Source organism: Apaloderma vittatum, unplaced genomic scaffold (assembly GCF_000703405.1).
Source record: "Apaloderma vittatum isolate BGI_N311 unplaced genomic scaffold, ASM70340v1 scaffold360, whole genome shotgun sequence".
Lineage (NCBI taxonomy): Eukaryota > Metazoa > Chordata > Aves > Trogoniformes > Trogonidae > Apaloderma > Apaloderma vittatum.
The window spans coordinates 24869-39418 of NW_009692636.1; the positions used below are offsets into that span (position 1 = coordinate 24869).

The 14550-nt window shown below is 38.3% G+C and overlaps 1 protein-coding gene across 1 annotated transcript in view; it reads right to left on the reverse strand.

Moving 5' to 3' along the window:
- Positions 1–6856: 6856 nt before the first annotated feature.
- LOC104278267 (apolipoprotein B-100-like) overlaps positions 6857–14550 on the reverse strand; it is a 35710-nt gene continuing 28016 nt past the window's right edge. The window contains 4 exon segments of the mRNA XM_009877674.1: positions 6857–9028; positions 10073–10256; positions 11083–11197; positions 11993–14550. The exon segment at positions 11993–14550 is cut by the window's right edge and continues 8 nt beyond it. Of these exon segments, the coding sequence (XP_009875976.1) occupies positions 7202–9028; positions 10073–10256; positions 11083–11197; positions 11993–14550 (4684 nt within the window). The 3' untranslated portion in view covers positions 6857–7201.

Sequence of the window (14550 nt, forward strand, 5' to 3'; positions counted from 1 at the left end):
ATTGTTTGTAAGTAGCTGTAAGCCAGTCATTACCATAGAGAAAAACAAAGGCTTATTAAAGAAATTACGAACAACTGAGACCTTTATGGAGAGACAAACAGTCTGCTAACACTGAAAAGTCTGTCTGAAGTGTCACACAATACCAAGGTAATAGGTGTTTGTGAGACTCTTTTACTTTTTTAAAAAAATTTTTATTATTGTCTCTTTGAGAACGTTCAAAGGTAGCAATCTGGAAATAAATTAACACCCGTGCTGAACTACAGACACAGTGATGCCACCTCTCCACTTTTCTTATATTTTTAGGAGCATAATGTGATCCAAACTCAATGGGACTGTGAACTGGGAGAGAGTGAACATGTACCTGGAAAATGGGTATTTTCTGGCTAAATGCAGAAGCTTGATTCAATTGCTTAATCATAGGAGTCTAATAGCATCTTGTTACTGGCTTTGGATCTCAATGGCCTCTCTGGCTAGCCACTGATTTAAAGGTTTAGATGGAAAAGAAATAGATTGCACTTCAGAGTCAGCGGTGGGTGCTTGTGGGGATGTTGAGGAGACTGGTGATAAGAGCATATTAGCAGATGGAGTGATTTCTGAGGGTTCCAGCACAAAAAGCTTTCCATACGTGAAATCTACCAGTAGAGCTACAACTACCAGTGCTCTCAGAGCCGTAGCAGAGTTGAACACAAGGGCATCCATTAAACACTTTCTGCTGAAAACAATTCTAAATAAAGCTGCTATCAAGTTTTTAGAAATAAAGTCCTGTAATCATAATAAATACCAGAAAATGTACTAGTGCATAATAATGAGTAAATGTATGTTAACTTTTTTCTCTACTTAGTGACAGTATTGAAATATATCTTAACTATGGCAGAGAGAGTGCCAGTAGGGTAGATCTGTGGGGAAAGAACATCCGTTACGGAGGCTAACAATTTGCTTTCCATCCTTAGCCAAAGCTGCACACAAACCAGAGCAGAATATTACCTCTGTAAGAATAACCAGGTTGCCCAGAAACCCAAGAGTCCCAACGTCTTTCAGTATAACTTACACAGAGTAATTACAGAAGTGGCAGTCAACACTCGAAAGGTTGTAGGCCTGTTACTTTTCCTCAAACATCTCCTTGATTAAGACCATCTTTACTAACCCAAGTGTCTTCCTCTAAGCATCTATGCATGCCATTTCCAGGGTAGATGTAGTGCATTCGCATTCTGTATGCTCTCACTGCTGTCCATTTGGTTTACTCCTTGCTTCAGACAAGTCTCAGGTGCCCCACACATCTATCCTACATATGGATTTTGGCTCCCCCTTTAAGGAAACTTGGACACTGAATAGAGATTTGTTCCAAGTCCTGTTTCCTACAGGATATATAACATTTGAGCTAGTTCATATCACTTGTTCAGAGACTGGAACTTGCTCCTGGAGTCTCAAAGGCAGTATAGATTTAACCATAAATTCAAGATTGTTTCTAGTATGTCCTCTTGAAATCATTTACAGGGAAATAAAAATGAGGTTCTAACTTGTGGTGGGTCTCTGCTTAGACTAAACAGCTGGCAAATTCTTCACAACAGAAGGATGGCGCCAACTTCTCACGTGCTCTTTGTTAATTCCATAAGTTGGTAGTCACTGCTGCTCAGTGTGCTTGATCCTCTCACTCTGCCAGTTCCCAGACTAGGAGATGACCCTTCTTCAGCCATTTTGAGATGATCTAATGTTGCTGTTTATTCTCCTAACAAATAGCTACCAAAATCATGCTGTTATAATATAAATGGTAAGAATCATACTATGCCTCTGTGGTCAGTTCCCTCATGCTGGGAAAAGCATCCATGGTTCAGAGAGGTAGAGGGGTGCTGCTCTCTGAATTAGTATAAATAGCACAGAAAAGGACTGAGATTATTTCAATTGCTGGATGCTTCAGGGAAATTTAGGATGCTTTCAAAGTGAGTATAGACAAGATAAAGGGTGGGTATAGACAAGATATGGTTGTGGGGAGTGATAGCATTAGCTATGAAGAATTTGTCCTACATTGTTGCCTGTAGCACCCACTTGCTTTTGCAAACTTATACTTATGTAGGCACATACCTAGTAATATAGGACTGGTTGGCTGGCTGTGAACACAATTACATATCCAAATGCATGGCAAGCTCACAGAGAAAAAAAAAAACAAGGAAGGAAAACACAGGTCTTGGCCCATCTGCACCACAGAGATGTTCTCAATAGTAACAGAAAGAGTGAGGTGTTTTTTCTTGTGCAAGAGCAGGTAAATGAAAAGGTTTCCGACATTATATGTTAAAGCAGGTTTGAAATCCTTTGGACTCACATTTTCTGTTGGGCCTGGAACTTAGAAATATTAGAAAGAAATTAAGGGAAATTTCTGAAGGTTATGGTCCAGGTTGATACAAATGAGTATCACAGGCATTGAGGGTCAAAGAAAATTATGTATTATACCAAATAATAATATCAGACAGTTGGCAGCTAATATCCCAGGAATCATGCAGTTTGCTAGGGGGTTTGTGTGTTTTATGTATGGTTAAGGATGAAGCTGTTTTCTGGAGACAAGACAGCTGGAATTGAAGTTCAAGCCTCCTACCAAACTTGCCCTGACACCTACTTAGTTCAGGCATGACTAGTTATCAGATTTCTTGGTCTGGAGAGAAAAAACGGATGGACATGACATAGTTTGCCCTGACCACACTGTTTCAATCTTCTGCTATTGAAATGTGCCTTCATCATACCAGTTCAACAACATTCAAAACTTCTGGCAGTCCTCTAACTGGACTGCTGAATGGTGGATGTAAAGTTTTTATCAGAAATACAGTGGCATCTACATTTGAGGTGTTCAATGCTGCCGGAGCAGTGGTAGGCTGGTGAGAGAAAGTATTCAGATTGATGGCTGTGTCTGAGTTTGGTGTTGGGGCCTATGCCTCATGGTTGCAATCAGAATGATAATCCACTTACATGCAGGGAAACCATAAAAACTTCTCTGCCTTTGTATAATTATACTTATTAGAATGATGATTAAGTCACTTGCTCATAAACCATTTACCACAGTTTAAGTATGATGTTAAGCGTGGTAACTGAAAGCCACCAGTTTAGTCATAGAGAATCAGAGAATAACTCAGGATGGAAGGGACGTTGGGAGGTCTCTAGTGCAACCTCCTGTTAAAAGCAGGGGCAACTTTCAGCTCAGACTGAGTTCCTCAAGACTTTGCCCAGTTGGGTTGCCCAGAGAGGTGGTGGAAGCCCCATCTCTGGAAGTTTTTAAGGCCAGGTTGGATGGGGCTCTGGGCAACATGGTCTAGTGGGGGATGTCCCTGCCCATGGCATGAGCATTGGGACTAGATGATCTTTAAGGTCCCTTCCAATCCTGACAATTCTATGATTCTCAACCTCCAACATACACTTTTGTCCTATAAAGTCTCAATTTCCCTTAGTGCCTTGGATTAATGATGAAATGAGGGAAAGGGTGATGAGAGGTATATGGATATTTCCATGTTTAAGGCATGGGACCAGAATCAGGATTCTTGGCCCTGGCAGACTTTCTCTGTGATACTAGGTAAAACTGGGTAAAAATATATAAAGAGGCTCTGCTAAAGAGTTGCACAGGAAACCATTCTGGCATGCCTTGAATTTGTTAGTGATTAATTTTCCTGTCTGTTTTTTAAAAGTTATTTTTGTGTAGATTTTTATAGATAATAATATAGCCTTTGTCCTGCAGGATCCCAAAGTGCTTCTCAAATTATACACCTAACTGGCCAAAGCCTACTTCTGCTGAGGCCAATAGACATTTTGCCACAGATTTCATTTGGGCCAGGATTTGGCTGTGTAGAAGTGGAACACAAGCAATTCTGTATTTCCGTGTGGCCTTTAATAAATTCTCGTTTCCCACCTGAGCAATAAATCTGCCAGCAGAAGAGTAGTACAGAATTTGGTGTCACTTACTGAAAAAGTAAATGTTTCAATATAAGCTTTGTTAAGATATCAGTAGGCCATAATGACAGTTGCTCTAAAAATATCAATAGCGTAGTGTCGAGTCAGAGGTGGCTGATGCGCTGTATGGGGTGTGTGGATGTGGATGCTTGAGTAAATCTCTATGTATGCAGCAAGTGTATTTTTAAGACCAACTCTAGGCTGTTGCATAATCTAAAATTCTGGAATGCTTTTGCTGTCCCTGTATCTGCAAAAGTTTTTCATTTAGGAACACACACGTTTCTTGTCAATGTTATTTCTACAATCACTTAGTTAAGAGCAGGGCATATTGTTCTCTGAATTTCTTGTTAAAACGTTTCACTTAATTAAACTTTTACAATCAGCTCTGCTTTATGTCAGCTACTTGCTGTAAATTATAAATAAAAGCCCCCCTGGCATTTATGAGAATTCAGATGATGAAGACTATAGACAAAAAATAAAAGAAATAGTGTCACTGAGCCCCATATAGTTGCTGGCTCCTTGTTATCTCCTACACAATTCAATTTAATGAAGTATCATATTTCTTTACTATATAAACTACATTGAAAAAGAGGCCAAATAGAACTAATATTTCAAATTATTACATCACAAATGTTTCATAACTGGAGTGAATTGCAGCATAATTTGAATTGTGGCTTTGTCTACATTTCTGTAACATGACAGGTGGAAAATAAGGCTAAAATTTATTAGAACCGGAAAGAAAAAAAAACAACAAAAAACCCAACACCTGGTAACTCTACATGCACACATGAAAACATCCACAACTCCTTCCTGTATCAAAATAGAGCCAGAGTTCCAAAGGGGTGCTTGAGATTACCTCTCTGGTGTGGAGATTTGACAACAGCTAAGTTTCAGTACGATCTCACTTTTGAGAGCAATGTTCTACTTCCAGACCCTCCCAAAACCAATTGTGGGATGGCTGCAAGATGGCTGTCATGTCGATTACAGGATTGAGAGCTTTAATCCAATTGGCGGCAACACTGCTCTGAGACTTGGAAATCTCCTCTAACCTCTAACCACAGTTTAGTGTGCAAACTATTGTGTTTGCTCTTGGGAAGCTTTACTCTTGCCAAAGAGAGCCAGTATTTATGCTATTTGGCGTATTTATTATTCAGTTAACCCATTCCTTGTAAGTAAATTCTTTTTTTAGAATTTATAACCCTCCCAGTAACTATGGACAATGGAAGGAAATAAATAGCTGTGTGGGGAAAACAAAAGAAAACAAAACTTTAAATCTCTCACCTCCTGCAAGTTTTATAATTTCTTCTATTGTCCTTTGTTTCACGGGGCTATTTGTCATGATGAAGGGAGGCAAGAATCAGACAGTGACTGAGAAATCTGGTTGTGCTTAAACATTTGTGAAATTCAGGGAAATGTGTTGTGTAATCTGACATCAAATAAAGATCATATGACCCAAAGACTTCAATTTCCTTGTAAATGAAGGTGAAAGGGCTCTGTAGTCAACATTTTTATTTACTGGGATACTCAGTAGGACGTGTAAACAGGAATTTTTATACTTCTGGTTCAACTGGGCAGGGTGATATATGTGAATTAGTTCTATTCAGAATGAAAACACCTTATTTGAGAGTTCACAGGGGACGATTCCATCTTTGGCCAAAGGCTCTAAGGAAAAAATGAATTTATCTTACTTTCTAAGAGATTCCCACTCTCCTCAGAGTTTGATAAGTGTGCAAATGCTACAGTGCTTGTCAGATTCAGATTTGGGGTTAACGTAGCTCACGTGATCATAATCATTACCAGCAGAATTACTCAGGTAATGATATTATCTGGCAATAGGGATATCAAAGTCGTATAGCCCCCCTTGCTCTGAGATCTGACTAGACTGGTGTGGACCAGCTGTGCGGGTGGGAGCATTATTGCTACTTAAACTCAACACGGGCACTGGACTTTCCCATTTCCATGACTTGAGCTAACGTCTCTGTGTGGGGCTGCTCTGTGCTGTAAATATGTATCTGCTACCACAAAACTTCTTTATTTGTAGACTGAGACTCTGTTGCTTCCCGTACGTGACCGCGGGATGAAATACCATGGGATCTTACTATGGGATGAAACCAGACTCTGTTTTTCCATTAATGAACAAGCAACAACCATTGTATTGAATGAGTCAACCGATTGTATCAAAAAAGACATGTACACAAAATTTCTAGTGTCTTTTGCCAAACAGTTTATTCTCAAGGAGGCAATGTTATTTCAGCCTGAACATGCCTTTCTCAAGGACTATCTATAGAGTATTCCAACAGCTGAAAATAAACCATAACAGGTCCACACAATTTCTACTCAAAAGTAGTCCTATTTTGTGAGTGAATTCTTTAACGTTATTTAAATTCATCTTTAAATCGAGAATTCTTTTAAATGAGGTCTAGGCTTCAACCTGGGAGACTGAGGGAAAACTTTTTGACTCCTGTCATATACTGTGATGTCAGTGAAACTTCAACAGTTAACTAAACTCACGATAAGTAAGAGCTAGTTTAGTGTGAAACCAGAAATATCATGGGGAAACAGGTAAGAAAACCCTGTATTTCTGAAGTATAAATTAGCCAGTAGAAAGAAAACCATCTAAAATTCTTGGCATAGATTTCTGAAAATACGTGCATGAATTTATTTTTCTTAACAGAACATTGCTGTTATTATCTGCAGTTCTCCACGAGTCAGAGTTCTATATAAGTTTATACTTCTATGTTCTTTTTCACTTTTTGATGTTATTTCCAGAATTTGTTATTTTTTCTTTACATCTTTGTGCGAGCTATTTTCCTCTTCTTTTTCTCCCAAACTATCTATGAAGATTTTTCTGTGCTGCAAATAGATGTGTGTCCAAGTCATTCTTCAAGTGGCTTATGAATGTGACCTTTATCTTAAAACCTGTTTATCCTATATATTCCACAGCTTTTGTGACTATTTACAGTATGTATTGCACATTATTGGCTTGATCCAACATACAGTGAAATTAAAGTGAAGACTTCCCATTGACCTTGACAATTGTTGGATTAAGCCCTATGGTCCAAGTAAAAGTAGATGTAATGAATGACACAAAAATGTAATAAAGAACTCATTTATTGGCTTATTAAGCTTATTAAAATAACCTAGTGTAGATTATTCAGTTTTCATTTGCAAATTGAGATTCAAACAGTATCTATCTGAAGCTCCAGTATGCTGATTGATGTTATTTTTAAATACATTGCGGTACAAACTTACGTCTCCTCTTCTGCATGTCCATTCAGGTCTTCATGCGCTGCTGTATATTTTCCATAACCTGCTGGAGACTCAGTTGCTCAGTGGCAAGTTGTTCATCAATGAATCTCTGAATTTCTTCCCATTTCTGGGAGCCTTTCTCAATGCCTTGCTGAATCAGTGTGCGTGTTAGTTCCATTTTTTTTCTGAGCACCTCTCTGTTTTTTTGGGACATTTGGTAAATGGACTGCCAGTCAAATGGCTTGGGCACATCTATTCTAAGCTCACCTTGACGGACAGTTATATAAGGCTTTATGCTCTCAGCTGTTTTTTGCTCAAACCAACGGAGAGACTCTAAGATATATTGCAGGCATGCAGAGCAATTTTCTATAGCTAGATTAATTAACCTTTTGGCCTCATTGATTACCTTTTCTTGGGAAAGACTAAGCTGCCCATAGATCTCCTGGAGTTTTTCTCTGACTTGCTTGTTATGCTCATCGATTTTCCTCTTAGCAGCTGCAGACCAATATCGGATTTTTTCCTGAGCGGCAGATGAGAGCTCCATGACCTTCTGTTTTCCTTTTCCCTCAACATCAGTTATAAGGTCATAATATTCCTGGCTGTAGTTTTCCACCAATTCTCTTACTTGGTCTGTCAGGCGTGTAACTGAGTCAGCCATATCTCCAACATACTTGATGTGCCAATCCACCAGTGTATCTATTAAATTTTTCAGCCATCCTATTACCTTGTCTTCCACCTCATAGTATTTCACTGACCATCCAAGGGTAGTTGGATCAAAATATTCTTCCCGCAATGCCTTTACATAGAGGAGCAGCTGGTGAAGCTTTTCTGAAAGGTCTTGGATTGTTTTCTGGCTGAAATCTTTAAACTGAGAAATGTATTTTTTAACATCTTCTGCCAAGGATCTCAGTTTTTGTGCATAGTCTGAAGCCATTGCATCTTTGAACAGCAGTTGTGTTTGGACTTTGATGTCTTCAAAATTTTTGGATTGCAAGCTTCTAATCATTTCTTCTACCTTCTGAAAAACTTGTTGCACTACTTGTTTCAGTTGCTTAAGCCTTCCTGCAAAGTCAGCTTCCCGGAGGGTAGCAAATGTCTGCCTGATGTTTTCCTGCAAACGTTTCAGCATTTCTTTAATTTGATCAAGTACGTTATGACCTCGAAGAATTGTTTCAGAAGCAGGAACTCTGACTTCCAGCTCATTGATAGCTGCAATCAAGGCATCAAAGTACTCCTGAAGTTTTGAAAGGCATAAATCAGCGCTTTTTGCTACCTTCTCTGTAGTTGTAACATATATTTCTTCACCAGTGTACTTTTCAGACAGCCCAGGCACCTGGAATTTTGTGGTCTTCAAGAATTCAATGGCTGAGTCAATTAGGTGTTTTATTCTCTTATGGTACTCTTCTATTATGTCAATTGTTGCATCCAAAAGCTTTGCTTTTATTCTTTGATAGTCAAACTGTTCAGCTTGATCTGCTGCTTCTTGATATAGCTGTTTAGCTTTGACCTTCACCACCTGATACTTGCCAGAGGCCTCATTGGCAGCTGTGCGAAGCTGAGCATCTATTTGATCTATTTGTTTTGCAGCAAATGTGTACGCTTTGTCGGCGTTATTCTGCATGATATTCTTCATCTTCAAGGTGGCAGCACTAATTTCCAGTCCCATATGCTCCTTATGATATCGATTAACATACCTATAGATAGCACTTGTCATTTTAGGTATTTTCTCTTTTAGACCCAACAGCAAGTCTCTGGCGGCATCTTCTTTCCAGCTGAATTTCATTTGAATCACGTCACGTTTCTTGAGCGATATCTCAATTTTTAGTATGTCAATGTCCTTCTGAGGAGCAGACTGAAATATAGAGCAGGATAAGAAAAAGGTAGCTTGTATATGAAACAATATTATTTATGAGTGTACTTCAACATTCTTATTTTTCTTCTTTATTTTTATTATATATTAGGACAAATACACTGTGGGGTTTTTTGTCTACTGTGTGTTTGCTCTCATCTAGAAAGGTTATTTTGGAAGGAATTGTATTGTATCAAGCTACTTTTTGCTTCTTCAAACAGCAGGACCAGAACATAACTTAGTGTGGTGGTGTTTTTAAAATCTGACTGCAGATAAGGTGTTTCTGTCCCTTGTGTTCAATGCCTATCATGTCTCATAAGGCATGTGAATGTCTTTGGAGAAAGAGCCTTCTACTCACTCTTGAAGTAACTTAAAGTGAATTCAAAAACTGTTTTCTTAATAAGAAAATAGTAGGAAATTTAATTTTGTAATTACTTAAATCAATGAGACTCTTTACTCAGAGTAAAGATCCTCAAATAAGAATCTATTTACATTAAAAACTCTTCAAATTTTCAGTAGTAAATAGTGAATTATGTATTTAATTTTGGAATGCAAGATTTTAAATTCGAAATTGTGGTAGTATGCCAAGAATAATAACAACATGATTTTTAGTAAGTCTAGTAGTTTTTAATTCTCATAATGTGCTGCGATATGTTAATGGATTAAAAAAAGACATTCTCCAGATGGTCTGACCTCTTCCAGTGTCCTGATTCCTACAATGGCTGCCTGATGGGTATACATTAAACCTGATGGGTGGCTTATCTAAAATTGGCTTTGCATTTTCTTCATTTTCAGGGGGGTGTCTTCTTGACCACAGAAGAAGGCAAAATTAAATGTTTGGAAGAGCTGAAATGGCCTCTTTACCCAGATGTTACTTCTAGTATTGGAAAGGCCAATGTAGGAAACAAAAACTTCAATTACTGAAATTCTTTGGACAAAAGGTGGTTAATTTATGTCTTAATATAAACATGGACAAACTTTAAAAGGGAACCCTCCCCCTGACCACACCTAGCCTTTTTCGTCTTTTATTGCTCATGTCAGGCTTACCCGAGTTCGGTAGTAAACTTTCACCGTGAGAATGTCTGTGTCCTTTTCAATGGTATAGCCCAAGGTGCCAGCAGAGGGTGAAGACACTGAGCTGGACAAGCTCCTGTCAGTCTTTTGATAACGCACATGAACATCTGTAAAAGTTGGGCTGATAACGTCTAGTGATGCAGTGTTGTCCACCACACTACAAAAACAATGAATACACAGCTATGAAGGAATGCACAAAGCACAAGCACCGTACAGTATGTCAAAATACAATGTCGCTTATTATTTCATATATATGTGTATGTAAACAATGCCTTTGTCATCAAAAGAAAATGTAGGGGTTTACTATCCACATAGTTAAGATTTAGCCTAATACCTTCCAAACTTCATGTCACTCTCATTTTTCTCTTTTAGATAAAACTATACTGAGCTCTGTTAAGAATTTTCATTAAATTAAGGCAGCAAAACAAAACTTGTGGCTGTGCCACTGTCCACTTTCTACAAGCTTCTACAAGCTTCTATTGCAACTTTTCCCACCAACAGAATTACAGGCAGTATTTTTAAAACACATTTGTACTTGCCTGCACAGACTCTGTCCCTTGGATACATCAACACAACACTGCAGATCCAAACAGGCAGTTTGGGCAACTCTAATCCTTAGTACTGGTACTTGGAAATAAAAATTACTCTGTAATGGCTCATGGTGACAGAGGGATCCGGCCGTGAAAAGAAAAACAACCTATTCTGATGGTCAGATCTAGAACTGCTCTAGTTATAAAATACTATGCTTATATCTCAGTGATTTTCTGAAAGAGGGCTGCTAAGAAAAGCTATTCTAAAAATGCTGAGAGGGAACAGCTTTCCAGCTGTCTCTAGAGGAAAAATGCATAGTTGATAATGACAAGGTAGTTACATAGGTTCATATTAATTACAGCAGAGCATTCTGGGACAATAGACATCAAAGCAACAATCCATCATTGGCAATTTTGTGTATTATAAATTATATTATTAGAGTAAACATTTACCTAATTCCTGAAAGAGTAAGATCTTCCTTGTAGTTTGCACTCAGGTCACGATGTGAAAAGCTGCCAATTGTCTTCACAATAAACATACCTTCTTCATATTTATAATTGGAAACAACTGTGAAAAAAAATCAAATGTGTGTATTTCTGGAACGTAGCAGCAAACAATACAAAATATATATCCAGTTGTATGGTAGTTGTATGTGAGTTGTGAGATGTTTCAGTAGTATGTAAAATTATGCATCAAAAAACTGAATGCCCATAATGCCCCAAGTAAAAAGATACGGAAATATTTGTTCAGCTGGAGAATTTTAAAATTAAATTTTTCTCTGGATTTAGAATAGCATGGATATAACATTTTGTATTCATGAAGATGATAATTGGGGATTTTAATTTATCAAGAGTTTAGAATTATATTCTGATGTATATTTTTAGTATTACTATAAAGTCTAGCATTCAATGCTATATGGAACCTCAGATTTTTCTGAGTTCAAATAATTTTGAAATCAAATACATTTTGTTTCTAAGGAACAAGATAGTAAGTATTTAACTGAACAGATTTAGATAAAATTCAGCCTGCCTTCTCTCCTTTACATGTATTTTAATAAGTAATAGGGGTATGTTATGTTGTTCACAATTTAAAGTAAGAAAATGTTACAGAGAAAAGAGATTTTTTTTTTCCATTTTTTTCACAGCATGTTATTAGTTCCACATGTATCTAGTCATTATACTTCAGGGAAACTGACAGAGACTGATAATAATTTATGAAAAAATGAGGCTGATGATAATCTAATACCAACATTAAATAGACAGCAATACCTTCATATGAAAAGTCCTGGGAAAAAAAGAAATCGGAAAAAAAGTTTACAGTATATCTCCCAAAATTAAGGAGTACAGATTTTTAATGTCTTACCATTCAAGTCATACTCCAAGAACTGCAATGTTGAGCTGCAGGTAGAGTCAATGGACTGTTCAAAAGAGTCCTTTTTGTTTGTTAAGTCTGCACTCCAGGTAACGTTGTACAAAGGGGAAGCAACTTTGAAAGATCCAGTCAAAGCACCAAATGATGGGATGTAAATTCCAGCAGGCAAGGATATTTTGAGAGGGGGGATCTCAATTTTCTGTTCAGGAATTGTAATTGTAGGCAGATCAAAATCTGCAATCTTATTAGCTACTTCATCCAGATCTACATGGAAACCCCCAAGAGAAATACTCTTTGGGAGAGTGAATCGAGACACAGTTATTTGGTGTTCAGGTATTGTCACCTCAAAATATGGTATTTTATATTCTTCTAATGTAATATAATTGGCTCCTACATCCACTTTGGGGAATGTTACTTTTGGCAGTGCAGGTAAATTGACATCAAAAGGCATTGTGTATAGAGTCTGTGGAATTTTTATGTTGCGCAAGTCAATGGTGTATGCTGGGACCTGGAGAGTGGTGAAAGGAACGCTGAACTCTGGAGTGCTGAAAACAGGGCTTGGAGCCTTCAGGTGTAACTCAGGAATACTGAAAGTGAAGCCATCCGTCAGCTTATTCACAGGTATGGGGAGAAAGTAACCGTCATCACTCTTTGTGTACACAAGGGATGCTGAACCATTTAAGTACTGTTTTCTGTCAGCACTGGTAGTGACGTCCAGCTTCAAGATATCCCACCAGCTCTTCTCAGCAATAGGATATTTTATGCTTTTGAGGAAGTCCACATATCCTTCCAAAGAGCCAGAAATATCAAACTTTGCTTTTGTTTTTTCATTTGAAAACTGCACATCATGACTGAGAGATAATGACTGAATTTGACCTTCACCCTTCCAGCCAACTTTCTGGTTTGCAGTACTGATTTTCACTACAACAATTTGATTAATTGAGGCTGTGTCCAGGAAGGAATTTGGTTGAGTGGCTTGAATCTGAAGATCTGCTGCTATATGCCAAGGAGCTAGCTCAAAGGTTGCTTTGCATCTCTGAGCCCCCGTTGTTGTGAAAAGAGGTGTGTATCGTGCGTGGTTCTTTCCATTGTGCTCCCAGACTGCATAAACACGGCGAGTAGATGCCTCAATTGCAAGTATTTCTTTCATTTCACTGTTCCAGAGTCCATCTGCTTTGGAGTGGGCCTCAAGCTTGAGAGATGACCGAGCTCCATTAGCATTCAGATAGGTGTTTGCCTCGTGGTCTAGACTTCCAGAAAATGCATTTCCAGTGTAAAATACTCCATCAATATCTCCATTTGTAGAAGTTTCTACTGATATGTAAGATGTAAGGGTCTCTAAAGCAAGTTTGTGAGCAAATCCTCCCTTAGCACTGGTGCCATATTTAGGAGTATTAAAAGCATACACTAATTTTAGCTCTGAGGAAAGAGTGGGTTTAGACTTTGTATTTCCATAAAGTTCTTGGCTGAAATTCATTTTTAAAACTGGTATGTTGATTTCTGCAGTTGTTGCCACTGAAGCTTCCATGTTCCTCTTTGTGAGACTAATAGTGCTGTCATGATTTCCTCCTAGAAATTTGTTATTACTCAGGGATAATGCTGTGGCCAGCTTCGACCCCCTTTTTCTTGTCAAACTGGTTGAACCATCGACGTTAAATTGCAGTGCATCAATGACAGAAGAGGATGAGACACTGAGTTGCCCCACAATATCTGACTGATTGAACAGCCCGGCGTTTGCAGTTAAAGTGATCACACTGGATCTAAACGAGAAGTTGTAAGTAATGTTACCCATGGCAGGAATTAAGATGTGGTTTGCCAGGTTGTTGATTCTGAATCTAGGAAGCTTCAGAGTGCGTAGATCCTGTGGGATGTGAAGGACTGGAAGCTCTGGAGAAGGCAAGACTAATGTGTAAGATGGTACTGAAAAGCCAATAAATGGGACTGTGAATTCTTTTGTGCTTATTTCTTTTGGGAGCATGTAACCGAAGGCTGGCATCTCAGCAGTAAAAGGAGAAACCTCAATATTCACAATTGGAATGGTGTATCCCGGAATCTTGAAGGTTCGTGGCAGTTTGTTCAGTGATGTCTGTATCTTGTATTTGTCAAATTTTGTTTTGGCTTCATTATATGACTTTGTGAGAAAATCCAAAGCAGTGTTTCTTCCTCTCTCAAAATACTTGTTGAAGAAAATGATGTATTTATTAAGGGCTTCATGCACTATTGCTAAAGGAAGTGGGATTTCATTCATGTCTTTGTTTTTCTCATACCGAGCATTCAAATTTAAATCAAAGGATTGCCTTGTTGTCTTCAATAAACTCTTCAGGCCTGTCTGTTCCCACAGCGAATAATCATTTAGCTGAGGAGTTTTGATTCCAGCGTAGGGAACCTGAAGCTGAGGAATGGTTAGAGGAATATTTAGGAAGTCCAGGTTGGCATCTCCATTCATGTCAACATGAGCTTCAATGCTGTCATCATTGTTGCCAGCAGACATATTATGGGCATATCGGTACTGATTGAACCTGCCAGTAGCTTGCCCGCTGACCTGCTGA